Source organism: Loxodonta africana, chromosome 26, assembly GCF_030014295.1.
Source record: "Loxodonta africana isolate mLoxAfr1 chromosome 26, mLoxAfr1.hap2, whole genome shotgun sequence".
NCBI classification, from domain to species: domain Eukaryota; kingdom Metazoa; phylum Chordata; class Mammalia; order Proboscidea; family Elephantidae; genus Loxodonta; species Loxodonta africana.
The window spans coordinates 367304-392933 of NC_087367.1; the positions used below are offsets into that span (position 1 = coordinate 367304).

The following is a 25630-nucleotide window of genomic DNA, read 5'->3' on the forward strand; positions in this document are numbered from 1 at the left end:
CAGACCTTAACCAGAAAGAAGTATAAAAACAAAACATACAAAAAAAAAAAGCAAGTGGGTGCAATAAACCTAGAAAACAAATGGCTCAATGCTCCCGTAGTTATTAAAAAACAGATTACCATTTACCTTGTACATTTACACAGGACCCTCCCTCAGAACAACTAAATTATTCATGATTAACGCTCTTCTCTCTGTATCTACTTAGGGTGGTTGGTAAATTTTAGGGAGGAGTTCTCAGTTGCAGGAACTAAATTTCTGAGAAGAAAGAGCTAGCCACGCCCTCATCCTAAATTACCAACCTCTCATAACCTCTGGTTATTCATTTGCTCATTCAGGCAACAAGCTGGTGTTTGGCACCACTAAGCCTGCGACTGCGATAAGCTCCTGTGATTCAGCAAAGAACAACCGCACAATTCCTGTTTTCATGGCCCTTAGAGTCCGGTGAGACAGATATTAAACGAGCAACTACAAATGTGACGGGCATTTTAAAATGCGCAAGGGAGGCAGTGTGAGAGGTGGCATAAAAGGGGGAACCTCTCCCAGAAAGGGGGGGTCAGGAGAAAATCTCCATAATCAAAGGATATGTGAACCATGAAGGATGAAAAGGAACTGTTAAGTTTCCCAGGGTGAGCTCTCTGAGGCTTCTTCCCTTCCTATTCATATGGAAGAATAACAGTACCTTCTCGTATCAATTCTGTCATCTTTGCTTCTGCTTTACTGTATTTCAAAACTTAAAACTTCCTGAATTTAATATTCTGGACATAAGAGGGCAAGAGTTCCAGGGTGGTGCGAACAGTTAACACGCTCAGCGCTAACCAAAAGGTTGGAGTTTGAGTCCAACCAGAGGCGCCTCAGAAGAGAGGCCTGGTGATATTCTTCCAAAAAATCTGCCATTGAAAACCACATGGACAGCTCTACTCTGATACATACGGGGTCGCCATGAGTCAGAATCAACTCAATGGCAACAGGTTAGTTATATAAGCAGGGAGGTGAAAGCTGTAGAAAAGTCTATTTCCTCCTACTAAACTTTTCAATCGCTTGGTAGGTAGACTTGGATGGGCCTAACTTCCAGAGGTAAAACTCAAGTTAACACAGATTAGAGGTAAACAGGGACAACTTTCTGCACATCAGCTACTAATAAACGACAACAAAAATTCTTTAAAAAAAACTTCCCTCACTCCTTATGAGATTTGGTTCTAAAAATATATATAAAGAACTGAAGGGAGGGCGGCTAACAAAAAACAAAGAAATATGAAATAAGACAGTGCATGGAAGTCTTACTTTTAAAAGCTACCCCGAGACCACCTAGGTGTCACTGAGTTAGAAGCCTCTTCAGCGAACACTGCCAGTCTTGTTTCATCTCCAACTGACCAGGATGCAAGCTACTCCCCTTGCCTGAAGCTATATCCAGTATCACCGGTTTAGCTGGTATTTCCAAAGGCTCTGACTCAGACAAATCTCAAGATGATGACAGGGCCTGGCATCTTTGAATAAAACAATGTATGTTTAGTGGGTGAAAGACTGTTCACTCAGTGTTCCTCAGTCCAAGGTCAGAGGACACTTGACAATCTTCTCATGTGTCTAAATCTTCACAAAAAAATGGGTTTGGAGTATTGTTTGGCCTCAAAAATAAAAGGGTTACTTCAATTTCTTGTAAATCCCTTTTGGAAGGCAAAAGCTGTAACAGGCCTGCTATCTCATATGTGTCAAAGGCTTGTTTTTTAGCAGAGGCACCATTATCCCCGAGCCAACATATAAAATATATAAAAAGCTCAGTAATCCTTCAACTTCTTTTATGGATAAAACAGACAGAAAAAACATAAAGCAACTTTACAAATGTCATTGACTAAGCAAAGAAAGCTAGAAATATTTCTGTTATAAATAAGAAATCCAGAATTTTTAATCCAGAGACTAGAAACGATTTAAAATAAACATAGAAGAAACCAAAGCCATGAATAAAAGAAGTTTCAGGCAAAAGGGCATTCTATGTTAGACGATGGCATCTGCCGACTAAACGTAATAGTGCACCCCCACGTGAGTCGTGGACATCTGGAAGAAGGAAAAGCTTCTGGTGGTACGCACTCAAAGAACCTGGTGATCTCTTGGGGGTTGGGGCACAGAAGTGTGAAGACGAAAATGATGATCAATGCTCAAGAAAATTTCCCGTTCTAAAGAATATAACACAAACGAAAAGTAAGCTGATACTTGGTAAAGGACAGCACAATCTGAAGGATACGATCAATGTCACTGAATTACATATGCAGAAGCTGTTCACTGCGGTAAGTTTTGTTGTTCATGTTCTCACCACACACACACAAAAAAGTAAGTTGATGGGGTGTATAAAAACCCTCAGCAAAGCTGGTTATCCATAATCTCAAGGATTTTGGAATTTTACTTTCTTCCTGAAATATTTTAATTTAGTCTTTTGGATTTTAATTCTTAAATCTAATTTCATCATGAAAAATAAAAGCAAAAGAATATAAAAAAAAAAAAACTACTTGACATAAGTTGTTTTAAAGGCAAACTATGCTCTGAAAAGTAAGAAACGTTGTTAGTTGATGCTGAGTTGGCTCTGACTCACGGAGACCTTGCCCGACCCTGTGGCACCCTCAAAATTGGTATGTTTGAGCCCGCTGTCGCACCTATTGCTATTCCAACTCATTGAGGGTCTCCCTCATTTTTCCTAATCCTTTACTGTACCAAGCATGACGTCCTTCTCCAGGGATTGGTCTCTCCCAATAACATGTCCAAAGAAGCAAGACAAAGTCTCATCATCTTCACTTCTAAGAGCATTCTGGCTATTCTTTCTCTAAAGTTGAGTATATTCAATATTCTTCACCACACCACAATTCAAATGCATCAATTTTTCTTTGATCTTCCCTTTTTATTGTCCAACTTTCTCATGCATATGATCCAATTGAAAATACCCTGGCTTGGGTCAGGCGCACCTTACTCATCAAAGTGACATCTTTCTTTTTTAACACTTTAAAGAGGCTTTTTGCAGTAGACTTTCCCAATGCATTATGTCATTTGATTTCTTGACTGCTGCTTCCATGGACACTGACTGTTGGTCCAAGTAGAACAACGCTGTTGACAACTTCAATTTCTTCACTATTCAGCATTATGCTGTTTTACAACCAGTTGTAAGGATTTTTATTTTCTTTATGTTCAAGTGTAATCCACAGTGAAGTCTGTAGTCTTTTGTCTTCATCAATAAGTGCTCAAGTCATCTTCACTTTTTGCAAGCAAGTCTGGTGAAAGGATAAACGCTGATGCACATCTTTTCTGATTTTAAACCATGCCGTATCCCCTTGTTCTGTTCATTTGCCTCTTGATTCATGTACAGGTTCTGTATAACCACAAGTAAGTGTTTTTGGCATTTCAGCTCTTTGTAATCTTATCCATAATTGTTATAATCCACACAGCAGAATGCCTTCGTGTAGTTGATAAAACACAGGTAAACATCTCTCCTGTATTCACTGTTTTCAGCCAAGATCTGATATGAGCAATAATATCCCTCATTCCACTTTCTCTTCTGAATTCGGCTTGGACTTCTGGCAGTTCCCTGTCAATGTATGGCTGCAGCCAATTTTTAATTATCTTCAGCAAAAATTTGCTAGCATGAAGATAACTGGCATCTTCTAAAAATTAAACACTTATGCTCACCAAAAGACTTCACCAAAAGAGTAGAGAACCTACAGATTGGGAAAAGATTTTTGCTATGACGAATCTGACAAATGTCTCATCTCTGAAGTCTACAGGAAAATCCAACACCTCTACAACAAAAAGACAAATAATCCAACTTAAAAATGGGCAAAGGAAATGAACAGACACTTCACCAATGAAGACATTCAAGCAGCTAACAGACACATGAGAAAACGCTGTGATCTCTAGCTATTGTTGTTGTTAGGTGCCGTCGAGTTGGTTCTGCCTAATAGCCATCCTATGTACTAACGAATGAAAACACTGCCAGGTCCTGTGCTACGCTTACAATCATTGTCATGCTTAAGCCCACTGTTGCAGCCACTGTGTCAATCCACTTCATTGAGGGTCTTCCTTTTTTTCGACGACACTCTACGAAGCATGATGTCCTTCTCCAGGGACTGATTCCTCCTGACAACACATCCAAAGTATGTAAGACACATTCCCGCCATTCTTGCTTCTAAGGAGCATTCTGGTTGTACTTATTCCATGACAGATTTGTTCGTTCTTTTGGCAATCTGTGGTATATTCGATATTCTTCGCCAACACCATGATTCAAAGGCGTCAATTCTTATTTGGTTTTCCTTACTCATTGTCTAGCTCTCGCATGTATATGAGGCGACTGAAAATACCATGGCTTGGGTCAGGTGCACCTTAGTCTTCAAGGTGACATCTTTACTTTTCAATGCTTTGCAGAGGTCTTTTGCAGCAGGTTTGCCCAATGTAATGTGTCTTTTGATTTCTTGACTGTTGCTTCCATGGGTGTTGACTGTCCAAGTAAAGTGAAATCCTTAACAACTTCAATCTTTTCTCCGTTTATCATGATGTTGCTTATTGATCCAGTTGTGAGCATTTTTGTATTATGTTGAGGTGTAATCCATACTGAAGGCTAGGGTCTTTGATCTTCATCAGTAAGTACTTCAAGTCCTCTTCACTTTCAGCAAGCAAGGTTGTGTCATCTGCGTAACACAGGTTGTTAATGAATCTTCCTCCAATACTGATGCTCCGTTCTTTTTCATATAGTCCAGCTTCTCAGATTATTTCCTCGACATACAGGTTGAATAGGTATGGTGAAAAGATACAACCCTGATGCACACACAGAGAGATGCAAATCAAAACCACAATGAAAAACCTTCTCACCCCGGCACTATTGGGACAAATCAAAAACACAGAAAATAACAAATGATGGAGAGGCGCAGGGAGATTGGAACTCTTATGCACTGCTGGCTGGATGCAAAACGGTACAACCATTTTGGAAAATGATATGACGCTTTCTTAGAAAGCTGGAAATAGAGATACCATATGGTTCAGCAATCCCATTTCTAGGAATATATCCTAGGAAAATAAGAACCATTATATAAATAGACATATGCACACCCATGTTCGTTGCAGCATTGTTCACAATAGCAAAAAGATGGAAACAACCTAGATCTCCATCAACAGATGAATGGATAAACAAACTATGGTACATACACACAACAGAGTACTACTCAATGATAAACAGCAATGATGAATCTGAGAAGCATCTCACAACATGGATGAATCTGGAGGGCATTACGCTGAGTGAAATAAGCCAAGCACAAAAGGACAAATATTGTATGAGATCACTTTACTATAAAAACTCATGAAAAGGTTTTATACACAAAAAGAAACAATCTTTGATAGTCACGGGGCACGGGGGATGGAAAAACACTAAATGGACAATAGATAAGTGGTAACTTTAGCAAAGGGTAAGACAGCACATAATACTGGAGAAGCCAGCACAACTTGTCCAAGGCAAGGTCATGGAAGCTCCATAGCCATATCCAAATTCCCTGAGGAACTGAATTACTGGGCTGAGGGCTGTGGCGACCATGGTCTCAGGGAACATGTAGCTCAACTGGCATAACCTAGTTTATAAAGAAATTGTTCTACATTCTACTTTGGTGAGTAATGTCTGGGATCTTAAAAGCTTGTGAGTGGCCATCTAAAATACTCCATTGGTCCTACCCCATCTGGAGCAAGGGAGAATGAAGAAAACCAAAGATACAGGAGAAAGATTAGTCTAAAGGTCTAATGGACCTCAACTACCACAGCCTCCACCTGACTGAGTCCAGTACAATTATATGGTACCTGGCTACCACCACTGACTGCTCTGACAAGGATCACAATAGAGGGTTCTGAACAGAGCTAGGGAAAAATGTAGAACAAAATTCTAATTCACAAAAAAAGATCAGACTTACAGGCCTGACAGAGACTGGAGAAACCCTGAGAGTATGGCCCGCAGACATCCTTTTAGCTCAGTAATGAAGTCACTCCTGAGGTTCACTCTTCAGCCAAAGATTAGGCAGGCCCATAAAACAAAATGAGACTAAAGGGGCACACCAGCCCAGGGGCAAGGACTAAAAGGCAGGAGGGGACAGGAAAGCTGATGATTGGGAACCCAAGGTGGAAAAACGGGAGAGTGTTCACATGTTGTGGGGTTGGTAACCAACATCACAAAACAATATGTGCACTAATGGTTTAATGAGAAGCTAGTTTATTTACTCTGTCACTATGAGTCAGACTCAACAGCAATGGTTTGGTTTTTTTTTTTTTTTTTTTTAGTTTACTCTGTAAATCTTCATCTAAAGTACAATAAGAATAAACAAAATAAAAAGGGAAAAATCGCTAGCATGAGATATGAATGATATTGTTCAATAATTTCCACATTCCATTTGATCCACTTTCTTTGGAATGGTCACGAATCAGGGTTGATTGGTCAGGTAGCTATCTTCTGAATTTCTTAACATAGACGAATTAAGTGTTCTCAGCATTGCATCTGTTTGTGGAAGCATCTCAACTGGTGTTCTGTCAGTTCCTGGAGGCTTGTTTTTTCACCAATGCTGTCAGTGCAGCTCGGGCTTCTTCTTTCAGTACCAGTGGTTCTTGTTCATATGCTACCTCCTGAAATGGCTGAACATCAACCAACTTTTTTTGGTACGGTGACTCTGTGTATTCCTTCCATCCTCTTTTGATGCTTCATGTGTCATTCAATATTTTACCCATAGAATCCTTTAGTATTGCAACTCAAGTCTTGAATTTTCTCTTCAGTTCTATCAGCTTGAAAAACATTGAAGGTGTTCTTCCCTTTTGGTTTTCTAACTCCATGTCTCTGCACATTTTCATTGTAATACTTTACCCTGTCATCCCAAGTCACTCTTTGAAATCTTCCATACAGCTCTTTTACTTCATCATTTCTTCTGTTTGCTTTAGCTTCTCTGCACTTAAGAGCAATTTTCAGAGTCTCTTCTGATACCTGTTTTCGTCTTTTCTTTCTTGGGTTTTTACTAGTCTTTTACTTCATCTATGACATCCTTGATGTCATCCTACAACTCTTCTGGTCTTTGGTCTTTAGTGTTTACTGCATCATAACTATTCTTGAAACGGTCTCTAAATTCAGGTAGGCTATAATCAAGGTTGCACTTTGACTCTTGTGGACTTGCTTTGATCTTTTCAGTTTCAACTGGAAGTTGCATGTCTTAGTTATCTACTGCTGCTGTAACAAATACCACAAGTGGAGGGCTTTAACAAACAGAAATTTATTCTCTCACAGTCTAGTAGACTACAACTCCAAATTCAGGGTGTTGGCTCTGGCGTAAGGTCCTTGTCATCAATCTTCCCTTGGATTAGGAGCTTCTCCACACAGGAACCCTCGGTCCAAAGGAGGCATTCTGCTCCTGGTGCTGCTTTCTTGATGGTATGAGGTCCCCATGTCTCTCTGCTCACTTCTCTCTTTTGTCTCTCAAAAGAGATTGGCTTAAGACACTGTCTAACCTTGTAGATCTCATCAATATAACTGCTACTAGTCCATCTCATTAGCATCGTAGTGATAGGATTTACAGCACATAGGGAAACCACATCAGATGACAAAATGGTGGACAATCATACAATACTGGGAATCATGACCTAGTCAAGTTAAGAGAAATTTGGGGGGGACGCAATTCAATCCATGACATTGCAAATGAGCAACTGACGATCTGTTCCACGGTTGGCCCCTGGCTTGTCTTGACTGATAACACTAAACTTCTCCATCATCTCTTTTCACAGATGTAGTCAGTTTGATTCTTGTGCGATCCATCTGGCGAGGTCCACGTATATAGTTGTCATTTGTGTTGTTGAAAAAAAATATTTCCAATGAACAAATCATTGGTCTTTCAGAATTCTACCATGTGATCTCTGGCACTGTTTTTATCACTGAGGCTGTATTTTCCAACTACTGTTCCTTCTCTGTTTCCAACTTTCATGTTCCAATCACCGATAAGCATCAATGCGTCTTGACTACCAGTTTGCTTAGTTGTATGTTTGATCAAGTAAGAGACAGATTTCACAAATCATTCATAAATGAGTCTCCACTGAGAGGGAGCATGGGTAGGGAAAGAAGCTGAGTTTTACAGCCAGGGAGAATTGTGTCCAACCCTCTGGTCCTCCTACTTAGTTGTATGACCTGGGTACACTGCTTAAACTCTCTAAATCTGCTTCATCATTTATGACATAAGGATAATAATTTCTATCTTAAAATATTGTTTTAAGAACTGAGACACAGAAGTACTCAACAAGCAGCTATTATTGTAATTATTATGGAATTGCTAGCTATATACTTTTTTCTGAGAAAGACTTCTGGGTAATAAAACCACATGTTACTGTGCTAGGTCATGATTCCCAGTATTGTATGATTGCCCACCATTTTGTCATCTGATGTGGTTTCCCTATGTGCTGTAAATCCTATCACTACGATGCTAATGAGATGGACTAGTAGCAGTTATATTGATGAGATCTACAAGGTTAGACAGTGTCTTAAGCCAATCTCTTTTGAGAGACAAAAGAGAGAAGTGAGCAGAGAGACATGGGGACCAGCTTCATAATCGCTATGGAAACTCCTGGTTCTAAGGGAATTTTTTTGTTCACTAGAAAGTGGCTTAGATAAAAAGAACACTTCTTTTTAAATATTTAATTTTGTTAACTTCCAGAAAATAGGAAATACTACCTTTTGGTATATTTAGTTTTTATTTTCCTCTGAGCGTCAGATGAGGCTGTGATTTCCTCTATTTCCATAACCACTTCAAGGAAACTAGCCAGCTATGCTCAAAACTGTCACTTGGGATGTCCAACCCTGCTGGTATGATACAAGAAGCAGCTATTTCCCCTGACATTTAAGGGTATATTCTGCGCAAGAGCTAGGAAATCAGCCAGCACCACCTAAGCCTACAATACTATTACTACTTCTCTTGGAGTCAAGTTTGCTAATCAACTCCAAATACAGTGGCCATTCTGATACTCCATCAGGTAACAGGAAAGAGCACAGGCTTGTTCTCTTTAAGGCTGGACCACAGTTACTGAGACTTTTTCTGAAGAACAACTCTTCTTTATACTTGTTCCTGTGATTTCACAAGCTGTGCGATTTAAATGAATTTACAGACTAGGGGAGATTTTCTGAAGAAAACATGAAATTCATATTCTCTGCTTGCAGGAAAGAAGGCAGAGAGGAAATGGCAGCCAACTCAACTAAACAGAGTAAACTAACAGTCAGATTCAGAAATGTGCTAACCTAATTTTCAGGCACAATTTCTGGCCTTTGAAACGCGAGAAATGAACGTAAGTATCCTGGACTTGATTTCTCATGAGAATGGCAGGGAAAGTTAATTAAGTTTTCTCCAAGCTAGGCTTCATTTTTCTATTTAGCTTTTACAGAGAAACTGAAAGAAAATCAATACATATATACACACATACACACACTCACAGGCATATATACATTTGTGTGTGTGTATATATATGTGTGTGTATATATATATATATAGTCACTATCTTCCATTAGAAATAAAGTTTTAAGGAAGGCTGGCAATTTTACAAAAATAAGGAGGAAATAATACCCACAGATCACAGAAAACTGGAAAAAGAAAACCATTACTTGTTATTATGATAAATTCTCCAAAAAAACTCAAAATCATTTTGGATTTTTCAGTTATCCGTTATTGTTGCCAGTAGTAACAATATTTTCATGACTATATTTTTTGACTCATCATAAAGATTTTAAAACCACTACCTCAAAATAACTCTGTAAGGTAGACAGAATACATAAAAAACTGAGAAAGATATGTTAAGTGATCTGTCTACCACTATAGAGCTAGTTGATGGGATAGCCAGAAATAGAGAGTAGGTTTCCTAACTCCTAAGTCTTTCTACTACTCTGGTGGTATGAAATCTTATTTTAGCCCCAGAAAACTCTCTTAAATGAAATATTTTATGGAGCCCCAATAATTTACCCAATAAAACTGGAGTTGCTACTACTAAAGCAGATATTGGGGCCAGAGCCCTGTATCTTTAGCTCCCTCTTTCCTCCCTCATGACGGACCTTAAGGGACTTCTAAGGAACATCATGGCTCCAAGAAGCACAATTTAAAATACCTTGTGACTCATTCCCCAAGTGAAATCCATAAAACTAAATTCCAATCCAAATATGGATAAGACGAATAACTACTAAAATGGCCTCTACACAGCTACCGCACCTAAGACTCTTACAGTTACAAATGTGTGCACGTTATCGATGGAGGTAAGAGAGTAAAAGTCCATAGATCACGGTCACAGAGGGCTTACTATTCACTGAAATACTCCCATCACTCTGTGATATGATTTGAGGAGAAGGGAAGTGGGGGAACATTCCATTTCTTTGGTAACACTACCATCTCATTTGTAATTCTGACACAGAAACAAGTAGCTAGGCCATTCCTCCCTAAGTTAAACGTAAACACTTTCTTCCAATAAAATCTTCTACGAAGGCATGTGCATGCACATACGTGCACTCACTGACTCATGCACACACACTCCTCTAGTTAAACTGGGGAGTGGGGGACAGCCAACCCTCCCTCCCCAAAGCAGCCCAGTGCCCCAGAAACACTAAAATGGATACACAACTGGCAATGCTTATTTCGAGGTTCCCAACTGGTTCCTGAAATGAAATCGTGACCAGAGGATGCTGCTGGTGGACTCATCTCTGAAGCAGACGCAGAGGAGGCAGGCACCTGCTTTATGTTGTTGTTGTTGCTGGGCATCGTCGAGTCAATTTCGACTCGTAGTGACCCCATGGGACAGAATAGAGCTGCCCCACACGGTTTTTTAGGCTGTAAACTTTACAGGAGCAGATTATCAGGTCTTTCTCCCATGAAGCCACTGGGTGGGTTCTAACCATTAACCTTTGAGTCAGCAGCCGAGTGCTTAATCAACACATCACCAGGGACCCTTCCTGATTTATAAAAAAAAACAAACAAACCAAACCCAGTGCCGTCGAGTCGATTCCAACTCATAGGGGCCCTACAGGACAGAGTATAACTGCCACATAAGAGTTTCCAAGGAGCGCCTGTGTATTTGAACTGCCGACCCTTTGGTTAGCAGCCATAGCACTTAACTACTATGCCACCAGGGTTTCCTCCTGATTTATAGGCATAAGTAAATGTACTTGAGTGCAAAGTACAGCATAAACTTCCTGTCCACACTCACCTAAGTAAACCGTTAACATATTACTACTCTGTGCTCTTCTGCAGAGGCACACACACAGCTCATAAAATAAAAATTTATATATATATAAAATTGTGCTTTAGGTGAAAGTTTACAGCTCAAGTTATTCTCTCATACAAAAATTCACACACACATTATTATGTGACCCTAGCTGCCATCCATATAACATGACAGCACACTCCTCCCTTCCATCCCGGATCTCCTGTGTCCATTCAACCAGCTCTTATCCCCTTCTGCCCTCTCCTAGTCCCTGCCGCCCATTTAGTCTTGTGTATCTACTTGCACTAAGAAGCACTCTTCACAAGTATTATTTTATGTTTTAGAGTCCAGCCTAATCTTGGTCTGAACAGTTGGCTTTGGGAATGGTTTTAGTTCTGGATTAACAGAGAGTCTAGGGGGCCACGTCTTCTGGGGTTCCTATAGTCTCAGTCAGACTATTACATCTGGTCTTTTTACTAGAATTTGAGTTCTGCACCCCACTTCTCTCCTGCTCCATCAGGGGCTCTCTGTTGTGTTCCCTGTCCGGGTGGTCATCGGTAGTAGCTGGGCACAATCTAGTTCTTCTAGTCTCAGGCTGCTACAGTCTCTGATTTATGTGACTCTGTCTCTTGTGCTCATATTTTCCTAGTATTTTGGTGTTCCTCATCCTCCTTTGCTCCAGGTGGACTGGGGCCAACTGATGCATCTTGGATGGCCAATCACTAGTTTTTAAGGCCACTGACACAACTCACCAAAGTGGGATTCAGAACAACTTCTTAGTAAACTTTGCCATGCCAACTGAACCAGATGTCCCCTGAAACCATGGACCCCAGACCTCTGCCCCTCGAAATGTTTGGCTGCCTTCAGGAAACTTCTTAGATTTTGGTTGAGTCCAATTGTGCTGACTTCCTCTGTATTGTGTGTCATCCTTCCCTTCACCTAAGACAATTCTTGTCTACTATCTAATCGTGGAATGACATCAAGGACATCATACATGAAGAAAGCAAGAGGTCATTGAAAAGACAGGAAAGAAAGAAAAGACCAAGATCGAGGTCAGAGGAGACGCTGCAACTTGCTCTCGAACATCGAGCAGCTAAACAAAAGGAAGAATTGATGAAGTAAAAGAAGTGAACAGAAGATCTCAAAGGGTGACTCGAGAAGACAAAGTGAAATACTATAATAACGTGCAAAGAGCTGGAGATGGAAAACCAAAAGGGAAGAACCCGCTCGGCATTTCCCAAGCTGAAAGAACTGAAGAAAAAATTCAAGCCTCAAGTTGCAATAGTGAAGGATTCTACGGGGAAAATATTAAATGACGCAGGAAGCATCAAAAGAAGATGGAAGGAATACACAGAGTCATTATATCAAAAAGAATTAGTCGATGTTCAACCATTTCAAGAGGTTGCATGATCAGGAACAGATGGTACTGAAGGAAGAAGTCCAAGCTGCTCTGAAGGCATTGGCAAAAAACAAGGCTCTGCGAACTGACAGAATACCAACTGAGATGTTTCAACAAACAAATGCAGCACTGGAAACACTCATCTATGCCAAAACAGCTACCTGGCCAACCAACTGGAAGAGATCCGTATTTATGCCTATTCCCAAGAAAGGTGATCCAACCAAATATGGAAATTATAGAATAATATCATTAATAAAACACGCAAGCAAAATTTTGCTGAAGATCATTCAAAAATGGCTGGAGCAGTATATCAACAGGAAACTGCCAGAAATTCAGGTTGGTTTCAGAATAGGATGTGGAACCAGGGATATCATTGCTGATGTCAGATGGATTCTGGCTGAAAGCAGAGAATACCAGAAGGATGTTTACCTGTGTTTTATTGACTATGCAAAGGCATTCAACTGTGTGGATCACAACAAATTATGGATAACATTGTGAAGAATGGGAATTCCAGAACACTTAATTGTGCTCATGAGGAACCTTTCCATAGATCAAGAGGCAGTTGTTCAGACAGAACAAGGGGATACTGACTGGTTTAAAGTCAGGAAGGGTGTGCATCAGGGTTGTATTCTTTCACCATACCTATTCAATCTGTATGCTGAGCAAATAATCCGAGAAGCTGGACTATATGAAGAAGAACGGGGGCATCAGGATTGGAGGAAGACTCATTAACAATCTATGTTATGCAGATGACACAACCCTGCTTGCTGAAAGTAAAAAGGACTTGAAGCACTTACTAATGAAGATCAAAGAGCAGAGCCTTCAGTATGGATTGCACCTCAACATAAAGAAAGCAGAAATCTTCACAACTGGACCAATGATCAACATCATGATAAACGGAGAAAAGACTGCAGTTGTCAAGGATTTCATTTTACTTGGATCCACAATCAACAGCCATGGAAGCAGCAGTCAATAAATCAAACAATGCATTGCATTGGGTAAATCTGCTCTGAAGGACCTCTTGAAAGTGTTGAAGAGCAAAGATGTCACCTTGAAGACTAAGGTGAGCCTGACTCAAGCCATGGTATTTTCAATCACATCATATGCATGTGAAAGGTGGACAATGAATAAGGAAGACTGAAGAAGAATTGACTCCTTTGAATCGCGGTATTGCCAAAGAATATTGAATACACCATGGACTGCCAAAAGAAGGAACAAATCTATCTTAGAAGAAATACAACCAGGATGCTCCTTAGAAACAAGGATGGAGAGACTGTGTCTTACATACTTTGGACATGTTGTCAGGAGGGATCAGTCCCTGGAGAAGGACATCATGTTTGGCAAAGTACAGGGTCAGCGGAAAAGAGGAAGACCCTCAAGGAGGTGGAATGACAAAGTGGCTGGAACAATGAGTTCAAGCATTACAATGATTTTAAGGATGGAGCAGGACAGGGCAGTGTTTCGTTCTGTTTTGCATAGGGTCGCTATGAGTTGGAATCGACTCGAGGGCACCTAACAACAACAATCTAATTAGTGAATTCCCCTCTCCCTCCCTCCCCACGCTCATAACCATCAAAGAATGTTTTCTTTTGTGGGTAAACCTTTTGAGTTCTTATAATAGTGGTCTCACATAATATTTGTCCTTTTGTGAATAATTTCACTTAGTATAATGACTTCCAGATTCATCCATGTTATGAGCTGTCTCATGCACGATCATCCTTGTTCTTCATTGTTGTGTAGTATTCCATTGTGTGAATATATAATTTGTTTATCCATTCGTCTGTTGATGGGCACCTAGGTTGTTTCCATCTTTTTACTATTGTGAACAGTGCTGCAGTGAACATGGGTGTGCGTATATCTACTCGTGTGATGGCTCTTATTATGAATATATTAGGATATATTCCAAAGAGTGGCACTCCTGGATCATATGGTAGTTCTATTTCTAGCTTTTTAAGGAAGTGCCAAATCGATTTCCAAAGTGGTTGTACCATTTTATATTAGCAGTGTATAAGTGTTCCGGTCTCTCCACCTCTCCAACATCATAAAATAAAAATTATATTTTAATTTTTATTGTGCTTTAAGTGAAAGCTTACAAATCAAGTCAGTCTCTCATACAAAAATTTATATACACCTTGCTATATACTCCTAGTTGCTCTCCCTCTACTAAGAAAGCACACTCCTCTCCACCCTATATTTTTGTGTCCATTCAGCCAGCTTCTGACCCCCTCTACCCTCTCCTCCCCCCTCCAGACAGGAGCTGCCTACATAGTCTCATGTGCCTACTCAAGCCAAGAAGCTCATTCCTCACCAGTGTCATTTTTATCCCATAGTCTAGTCCAATCCCGTCTGAAAGGTTGGCTTTGGGAATGGTTCCTGTCTCGGGCCAACAGAGGGTCTGGGGACCACGATCTCCAGGGTCCTTCTAGTCCCAGTCAGACCGTTAAGGCTGGTCTTTTTATGAGAATTTGAGGTCTGCATCCCACTGCTCTCCTGCTCCCTCAGAGGTTCTCTGTTGTGTTCCCTGTCAGGGCAGTCATCAGTTGTAGCTGGGCACCATCTAGTTCTTCTGGTCTCAGACTGATGCAGTCTCTGGTTTATGTTGCCCTTTCTGTTTCTTGGGCTCATAATTACCTTGTGTTTTTGCTGTTCTTCATTCTCCTTTGCTCCAGATGGGTTGAGACCAATTGATGCATCTGAGATGGACACTTACTAGTGTTCAAGACCCCAGATACCACTCTCCAAAGTGGGATGCAGAATGTTTTCTTAATAGACTTCATTATGTCAATTTACCTAGATGTCCCCTGAAACCATGGTCCCCAAACCCCCGCCCCTGCTACGCTGGCCTTCGAAGTGTTTGGTTTATTCAGAAAACTTTTTTGCTTTTGGTTTAGTCCAGTTGTGCTTGCCTCTCCTGTATTGTGTGCTGTCTTTAGCTTCACCTAAAATAGTTGTTGTCTACTATCTAATTAGTAAATACCCCTCTTCCTCCATCCCCCACTCTTGTAACCATCAAAGAATATTTTCTTCTTTGTTTAAACTATTTCTTGAATTCTTATAATAGTGGTCTCATACAATAATTGTCTTTTAGCCACTGACTAATTTCACTTAGCATAATGCCTTCCAGGTTCCTCCATGTTATGAAATGTTTCACGGATTCATCGTTGTTCATTATCAATGAGTAGTATTCCATTATGTGAGTATACCATAATTTATTTATCCATTCATCAGCTGATGGGCACCTTGGTTGCTTCCATCTTTTTGCTATTGTACACAGTGCCGCAATGAACATGGGTGTGAATATATCTATTCGTGTAAAGGCTCTTATTTCTCTAGGATATATTCCAAGGAGCAGGATTGCTGAATCTTATGGTAATTCTATTTCTAGCTTTTTAAGAAGCACCAAATCAATTTCCAAGGTGGTTGTACCAAAAAATTATATTTTTAAATACCACCGACTTTCCAGGACTTGAGCAGTAATCAACCAGCAGGCCAGGTTTATGAATCCCAGGTGCCACATAGAATTCAAGCCTCGAACTTAATTTATCTTTGAAAATAAACCTTAAATTCCTAAGAAAAGTAGGGTGGAGCTGACTGATAGGAAAAACCACCAAACATCTACAAAAAGCTTCAGGAAAATCAGAGCTGATGTCAAAGTTCAAACCACGTAAGTGCTGCGAAGAACTTTGGACTAGCTCAAGAGGCACCATGTCAGTTCTAGTCCTTCTTACTACTAAACACACTTCAGTCCACAACGGAGGGGAGGGAAGGGAAGTCAGTAAATAGAATCGCCCCTCTGAAACTGCAGGAAATTGGGTCCAGGCCCTCCGCCCCCGCCCAGTGGATACCAAAATATGTGGATGCTCAAGTTCTTTATATACCTAATAGAATGTAAATGTTATGTAAATAGTTGTTAATGTTCACACTTAACACTTATTGCTTTCTCAGCCTTTGCAAGCACTTCATCATGAGCCAGAGTGCTACGGACTGAATTATGTCCCCCCAAAATGAGTATCCATTTGGCTAGGGCATGATTCCCAGTATTGTGATTGTCCACCATTTTGTGATCTGATATGATTATCCTCTGCGTTGTAAATACAAACCTCTGTGATGTTAATGAGGCAGGATTAGAGACAGTTATGTTAATGAGGCAGGACTCAACTGGATTAGGTTGTATCTTGAGTCAATCTCTTTTGAGATGTAAAAAGAGAGAATGGAGCAGAGAGGAAACGGATCTCCTACCACCAAGAAAGAAGCGCTGGCAGTGGATCACATCCTTTGGACCTGGGTCTCTTTGCTGACAAGCTCCTAGAACAGGGGAAGATTGATGACAGGGACCTTCTGCCAGAACCGACAGAGAGAGAAAGCCTTCCCCTGGAGCTGGCACCCTGAATTCAGACTTCTAGCCTCCTGGACTGTGAGAGAATAAATTTCTCTTATGGTATTTGTTATAGCAGCACTAGATGACTAAGACACCATCCACTTGTGGTATTTCTGATAGCAACACTAGGTAACAAAGACACTATCCACTTGTGGTATTTCTGTTATACCAGCACTAGGTGACTAAGACACCATCCACTTGTGGTATTTCTGCTACAGCAGCACTAGGTGACTAAGACACCATCCACCTGTGGTATTTCTGTTATACCAGCACTAGGTGACTAAGACACCATCCATTGTGGTATTTCTGCTATAGCAGCACTAGGTGACTAAGACACCATCCACTTGTGGTATTTCTGTTACAGCAGCACTAGGTGACTAGGACACCATCCCCTTGTGGTATTTCTGTTATAGCAGCACTAGGTGACTAAGACAGCATCCACTGTGGTATTTCTGTTACAGCAGCACTAGGTGACTAAGACACCATCCACTTGTGGTATTTCTGTTACAGCAGCACTAGGTGACTAAGACACCACCCACCTGTGGTATTTCTGTTATAGCAGCACTAGGTGACTAAGACACCATCCACTTGTGGTATTTCTGCTACAGCAGCACTAGGTGAGTAAGACACCATCCACTTGTGGTATTTCTGTTACGGCAGCACTAGGTGACTGAGACACCATCCACTGTGGTATTTCTGTTATAGCAGCACTAGGTGACTGAGACACCATCCACTGTGGTATTTCTGTTATAGCAGCACTAGGTGACTGAGACACCATCCACTGTGGTATTTCTGTTACAGCAGCACTAGGTGACTAAGACACCATCCACTGTGGTATTTCTGTTATAGCAGCACTAGGTGACTAAGACACCATCTGCTTGTGGTATTTCTGTTACAGCAGCACTAGTTGACCAAGACACCATCCACTGCGGTATTTCTCTACAGCAGCACTGGGTGACTAAGACACCATCCACTTGTGGTATTTCTGTTACAGCAGCCCTAGGTGACTAAGACACCATCCACTGTGGTATTTCTGTTACAGCAGCACTAGGTGACTAAGACACCATCTGCTTGTGGTATTTCTGTTACAGCAGCACTAGGTGACTAAGACACCATCCACTTGTGGTATTTCTGTTACAGCAGCACTAGGTGACTAAGACACCATCCACTTGTGGTATTTCTGTTACAGCAGCACTAGTTGACCAAGACACCATCTGCTTGTGGTATTTCTGTTACAGCAGCACTAGGTGACTAAGACACCATCCACTTGTGGCATTTATGTTACAGCAGCACTAGGTGACTAAGACACCATCCACTTGTGGTATTTCTGTTACAGCAGCACTAGTTGACCAAGACACCATCTGCTTGTGGTATTTCTGTTACAGCAGCACTAGGTGACTAAGACACCATCCACTGTGGTATTTCTGTTACAGCAGCACTAGGTGACTAAGACACCATCTGCTTGTGGTATTTCTGTTACAGCAGCACTAGGTGACTAAGGCACCATCCACTTGTGGTATTTCTGTTACAGCAGCACTAGGTGACTAAGACACCATCCACTTGTGGTATTTCTGTTACAGCAGCACTAGTTGACCAAGACACCATCTGCTTGTGGTATTTCTGTTACAGCAGCACTAGGTGACTAAGACACCATCCACTTGTGGCATTTATGTTACAGCAGCACTAGGTGACTAAGACACCATCCACTGTGGTATTTCTGTTACAGCAGCACTAGGTGACTAAGACACCATCCACTTGTGGCATTTATGTTACAGCAGCACTAGGTGACTAAGACACCACCCACCTGTGGTATTTCTGTTATAGCAGCACTAGGTGAGTAAGACACCATCCACTGTGGTATTTCTGTTCTAGCAGCACTAGGTGACTAAGACACCATCTGCTTGTGGTATTTCTGTTACAGCAGCACTAGTTGACCAAGACACCATCCACTGCGGTATTTCTCTACAGCAGCACTAAGTGACTAAGACACCATCCACTTGTGGTATTTCTGTTAGAGCAGCACTAAGTGACTAAGACACCATCCACTTGTGGTATTTCTGTTATAGCAACACTAGATAACTAAGACACAGAGAGATCATTTTTTGCCATTGTAGGGGCAGCACTAATACATCCACGAATTTCAGCTTCTTTCTGCTTTATTGTGCAAATGCTCAATTTGTTCTTACTGACCTTTTCAAAAGATCTGAGATTTTTATTTTGTCGTCAAGATATACCACTTTATGCTTCCTCTTAGCCTTTGAAGGATTGCTTTTTAGGAGCCATTTCTTCAAGAAATAAAGGGTGCATACAACACAATTAGTTAGCAAACAAGACGCGAGCTGAAAGCTCAAATAGTAAGTGCTGGAGAGAGACTAAGGATCTGTGAAATGGCAGTGGGCTATAGCAGGGTATGCCTACACATCATTTCATTCACGTGGATTCAGCCTAGTGCTCAACACGTGGCAAATTCAAATATTGCTCCTTGGAACTTCTTTTTTTCCAAAAGTTTTCAATCCGTGGTTGGCTGAATCCACGTATGCGAACCTGTGGATATGGAGGGCCGACTGTAGATAGAAGACATATGATAATACTGAAAGGCCATTACACTATATGGGGGAAATCAACACAATATGACAAAGGCAAAGGAAGACACTGAAAGGAACACAAGTACAAAGGGCAACTATAGCAATTACTATAACACAGACATAGACAATCCTGTAGCAACAGTATTAACAAACTATAATTTATGAAGGGATACACAGGTAGACCAAAAAACCAAAACCAAACCCGTTGCCACTGAGACGATTCTGACTCATAGTGACCCTATAGGACAGAACAGAACTGCTCCACAGGGTTTCCAAGGAGTGGTCGGTGGATTTGAACTGCCAGCCTTTTGACTAGCAGCCATAGCTCTTAACCACTGCGTCACCAGGGCTCCACATAAACAGGTAAGTATGCTAAAGAAGCCTGGGAGGCCGTTAAGGGAGTGCCCCCACCTGCAGATATAGTTAGGTCGTGGACATCTCTATTTACATATTTATAGATGTTGCATGTATACTAATATAGACAATAGAACACAGGAGGGGCACAGTCATGGAAACTTCTTATGCACAACCAAACACCTCCCAGGACAAAGATCCTAGGCGTTAAGGCTATGGGCCATAGGCTCAGGGGACATCTACATCAGCTGGCATGACACAGAGACTCCTTTAGTGAGTAGTGTTTGGGGTCTTAAAAGCTTGCAAACAGCGATCTAAGATACAACCAGTGGTGTCTTCCCACTGGAGTAAAGGAGACTGAAGAAAACCAAATACTCAAGGGAGCAATTAGTCCAAAGAACTAATGGACCACATGCACCACAGCCTACACAACCCCAAGACCAGAAGAACTAGATGGTGCCCAGCTACCACTGCTAATCTCTCTGACTGGGATCACAATAGAGGGTCCTAGACAGAGTGGGAGAAAAATGTAGAACAAAAAATCAAATTCATAAAAAAAAGACCAGACTTACTGGCCTTACAGAGACTGGAGGAACCCCCAAGACTATGGCCCTAAGACACTCCTCTAACTTGGAACTGCAGCCATTCCTGGAAACCGTGTTCCAGCCAAGCAATAGACAAAAAAATAAAATAAAAACTAAACCCATTGCCGTCGGGTCGATTCTGACTCAGAGTGACCCTACAGGACAGAGCAGAACTGCCCCATAGGGTTTCCAAGGAGCGCCTGCTGGATTCGAAACACTAACCTTTCAGTTAGCAGCCGTAACTCTTAACCACTACGCCACCAGGGTTTCCAAGCAATAAACAGGCCTACAAAATGAACAATAACACCCGAAAAGAATGTGCTCCGTAGAACAATTATAAGAAACCAAGAGGGTAACCCTTGTCCAACTGTAAAGATGAGAAGGCAGGAAGAGGAAAGAAATCCAGAGGAAAGGAAATGGGGCAAGTGGCAACGGGGAAACTAGGGCAGAAATAGGGAGAGTGCTGACACAGTGTGGGGATTGCAAAGTCCTGGAAAAATGGGTGTACAATTTGTTGAATGGGAAACTAATTCGCTCTGTAAACTTTCACCTAAAACAATTCTCTCTCTCTATATATAATACATATATATATATTTTTAAAAGATATTGTAACAGCTGCCCCACCATCTTAGTTTTCTAGTGTTGGTATAATACAGGAAACCCTGGTGGTGCAGTGGTTAAGAGCTTGGCTGCTAATCAAAAGGTAGGCAGTTCGAATCCACCAGGCACTCCTTGGAAACCCTATGGGGCTGTTCTACTCTGTCCTATAGGATCACTATGAGTTGGAATCGACTCGACGGCAACGGGTCTTTTTTTTTTTTTAGGCATAAGAGAAATACCACAAGTGGATGCCTTTCACAAAAAGAAATTTATCTTCTCACAGCTAGGAGGCTAGAAGTCTGAATTCAGGGCGCAGTCTCTAAGGAAAGCTTTCCCTCTGTCGGCTTAGGAGAAGGTCCTTTTCTCCTTTCAGCTTCTCTTCCTCAGCGATCTTCAAGTCCCCTGGATCTTTCTCCATTGTCTACCTGCTTAATCTGCTCTTTAATATCTCAAAAGAGATTTAAGACACGCCCTGTACTAATAGTGCCTCATTAACAACACAAAGAAGGCCCATTCCCCAATGGGATTATGACCACAGGTACGCCTGTTACCCCCGAGCAGATTCCGACTCATGGCGACCCTACACCACAGAGTAGGGTTGGAAACCACAGGGTTTCCAAGACTGCAATCTTTAGGGAAGCAGACTACCACATCTTCCTCCCAAGGACTAGCTGGGGGGTTCAAACTGCCCGCTTTCGGTTCGCAACCAAGAGCTTGACCACTGTGCCACCAGAGCTCCTAACCAAAAGTATAGGGGTTAGGATTTACAATGCATATTCTTGGGTGACACAATTCAATTTATAACACAAAAAAAAAAAAAAAAAAAATTTTTTTTTTTATGCACTTCACAATATTATTATGTGGACCTGATAAAAAAATGTATATCAAACCATGATTTAAAGTATTAAATACCATGTAACTTCAGATGAAATCATTTGTACACTGTGAAAGGATACCCATTTTACCAAGCAGTCATAGCAAACAGGTTTAATTTACCTTTGTTGACTAATCTGAAAAGCTTCCATATTCATTTACCTTTGTTTACTCAAGAAGAAAAGTTCCTACACTTTTATGCTAAGGAACCACCCTATCTTGACAGCCACAGGTTACTACATACTCTGGCTCTCTCTAAACATCACAGAGAACTAAGGATCGTCATCGGCTCGTTCTCAATAACTTATTTCAACAGACTGAGCAATTTTTTAGTTGAGTTTCGTAATTTTAACAGAAGTAGTATGTATTAAGAGTGGGTGGAGAAGCTGGCAAAATGGACATGAAAAGAGAGCGTGGAGGGAGAGAGTGGGCTGTCTCATTAGGGGAAGAGTAACTGGGAGTGTGTAGCAAGGTATATATGGGTTTTTGTGTGAAAAACTGACTTGACTTGTAAACTTTCACTTAAAGCACAATGAAAATTATAAAAAAACAAACAAGAGTGGGTGGGATATATTGGGAAAAATTTTACAGAAAGCGTTAAATATAAGATGTCACCTTTTTTTCTAATTTATCAGCGTAAGAAACACACAACACAATTCATTTCAAACACGTGGTGAACACCCATTCCACTCTGCCCAAAGCCCTGTGCTGGGTAAGTCCATGCTGCGGCAGTTAAGGCCTGCAAGATGTTCAACACAAATTTTCATTTATTGAAGCTACGTTCTAAGCTTACTGCATGCTTCCCCGGAGAAACTGAAAGAATGAAGCATGTGAGATTACAATGTTTTTTTGAGGACAAAGATGATGATGAAATAAAGCAGGTGATTTTGGCCTCATGTGCAAGCGGCCTCCAGTGTCATCTGGTTTTCTGGTCTAGCGTGTGACAGAACTGAAGAACAAACAGTCTAGCATTCAAAACACAGGATCAGAGTGCCTAACTGGTTTTCAGAGAGCCAAGTATTATATATTATGTACATGGAAAAAAACTTTACCAGTGATCCATGAAGCACGGACATGGCGGCTGGCCGTTTTTGGAGCTGCCATTGATTTTATCCTGTAACAACTTCCCGGGCAAGGCAGAGATGGACGGCCTGATTACAAAGTGATGAGTTCAGTCCTGGACATTTGGAAACACTTAGGAAGTACTGAAAAACAGTTTAATTACCAGCGAGAGGTGAAACTAAAGTCATGTGGAGAGGGGCTGGAGAACTCATGAGAATAAACGTTTGCACACAGGCTGCTATGATGGAGCAAGAAAGAGCAGCCAGTCAAAGGGAGAGAACAGAAGTGTGCCAGGAGCTGGAAGTGACCGTGCAGAAAGCAGACAAAGGGAGAGTCAAAGAGAGGCTCAGACCCGCAGTGATCTCGGGACTCACCAGGAGCAATTTCAGCCGCCACACCCAGCTCAGTTCCCCTATAACAAATCCCAACTCCCTGACATAATTTGAGTGTGTCTGTTAACGGAAACAAAAACAACAACAACAACAAAAAAGGCCAAAATTGAAAACCCTGTCTCCAGCCCAAGGTTTCTACCCCAACAGGCTGAATTTCTGAATTTATAGTCTCTCTTGACACATTTTAACTTCAGTTTCACCACAAAGAGCAGAGGACAAGGTAGTTAAGTTAGTCACACCCTTTTATGGGTCTCCTCCCCAGCCATACTGAGCTACCTAATTACATCCGCTGCCTGAAACCGGGAACGGCAAAGAAGGATGAGGTGCTCCAGGTTAAAAGACTAAGAAGACACACTACTAAATGCAACATATAATCCCAGATGCAACCAGGACCAGAAAAAAGGACACCGGTGGGGCAATGACAAAATCTGAATAAAGTCTATTCAAATTAGGTATATTTATTATTGTTGTAGGGTGCTGTGAAATCAATTCTGCCTCATAGTGACCCCATGTGACAAAGCGGAACTGTCCCTAGCATTTTCTTGGCTGTAATCTTTATTGTCAGGTCTCTCTTCCATGTAGCCATTGGTTGAGTTCGAACCGCCAACCTTTCAGTTAGCAGCCGAGTACTTAACCACTGCTCTACCAGGGCTCCTGTTATTCAGATTAGATAATACATTGCATCAATATTAATTTCCCATTCCAGATAATTGTGCTGCGGTTACATAAAACGTTAACACTTGGCGAACGGTATATGGAAATTCTCTGTACTTTTTTATAACTTCCTTATAAGCCTCAAATTATTTAAAAATGAAAAGTAAAAAAAAAAAAGTGCTTTTTACTTGTTTAAATAAATAAAATAAAACCAAGGATTCAGATTTAACAACTAGTATTAGCTGGAGGGCAGGGCAACTGAAACAATCAAATATTTGAGTTCCTACTGTACAAGGTACTTTTTTTTTTAATGGAAAATACTCTTATTTTTCATCTATTGCTGTGAAACAAATTAGCCCAAAACCCAGACAATTAAAACAAGGCAGTTTCTGTGGGTCAGAAATCTAGGCAAAATTTAGCTGGGTCTTCTGGTTCAGGGTTCTTCCCAAGGCTGCGGCCACATCCAAGCTCGTGGTTGTTGGCAGAAATCAGTTCTTGGGGACTGTTGCTCTGAAGGACTCAGGTCCTTGCTGGAGGCCTGCCTCAACGATTTGGCACTCGGCGTCTCTGTAGGTCAGCTCACACGTCAGCTGGCTTCCATCAGAGGCAACAACTGAAAGAGCAAGAGGGGCCAGCTAGAGAAAAGCCGGAGCCTTGTAACCTAGTATCTCAGAGGTGACGTCCCTTCTCTTTTGTCCTGTTCTACTTGCTAGAAGTGATTCAAGAGATGCAACTCACGTTCACGGGGAGGCAATTACACAACCATCTGAATAACAGGTGCAACTCATGTTCCAGAGGAGAGAATTACACAACAGTCTGAATAACAGGCAGTGGGAGTCACTGTGCGTATTCTTAGAAGCTGCCCACCAAGGTGCTGATACCACATTTCAAAGAACAATCAAAGCGGCCCGTTTGCAGAATCCAGCATCATGAGGAACTGCTACATACCAGCAGGAACGACCCTGTAGTGGGCTGTTGTGCAGCGTGGTGGTGGTGGTGGCAGTCACAGCACCAGTAACAGTCCTAATAGTTACAGTGATACAAGAGAAAGAAGAAACACTACCTAAATAATATATCTACTGCTTCCATATTCTAGATTCTGGGGCAGCATTCATTTCTGAGGCTTTATGTTTTCAAAAAAAAAACTTGATTGGTATTTTTTTGTTGTGATAGGCTGAAGACTTTAAAGGTACTTCTTTTTCAGTGTGCAGGAATACTCCAAACGGACGTGCCTGGGTGGAACAGGACAGCTAACCCCAGTTTGAATCAAACTCCATATTGTTAACTAGACTCCATTTTGAATCAGACTTTAGCTTGACCAAAGCCTCTGCCCCTACAATCCTGAGAATGTAGTTAAACTTTAACTCTCTTAGCTAATGAGGTTGGGGGTGAAAAGTGGTGATAAGAGATTATCATGGTGGTGGTCTCTGGCTACCCCTTCCCATTTACCATAGGAAAGGTTCACCTCTCCCTCAGCGCTGGACCACTAGGTAGACTCCTCTCTGCCCTGTGTTTCCCCAGTTCTCCAACGGTATTAC

General features: G+C 41.3%; 1 protein-coding gene across 11 annotated transcripts in view; it reads right to left on the reverse strand.

The window, feature by feature from the left end:
- COMMD1 (copper metabolism domain containing 1) overlaps positions 1 to 25630 on the reverse strand; it is a 210552-nt gene that overhangs the window by 124333 nt on the left and 60589 nt on the right. Inside the window, exon 3 of one of the 11 annotated variants that reach the window (XM_023557179.2) lies at positions 6276 to 24705. The exons of the other annotated variants lie outside the window; for them this stretch is intronic. Within the exon in view, the coding sequence (XP_023412947.1) occupies positions 24679 to 24705 (27 nt within the window). The 3' untranslated portion in view covers positions 6276 to 24678. Of the gene's footprint in view, positions 1 to 6275; positions 24706 to 25630 lie in introns of those variants that run through there. 11 annotated transcript variants of the gene reach the window in all.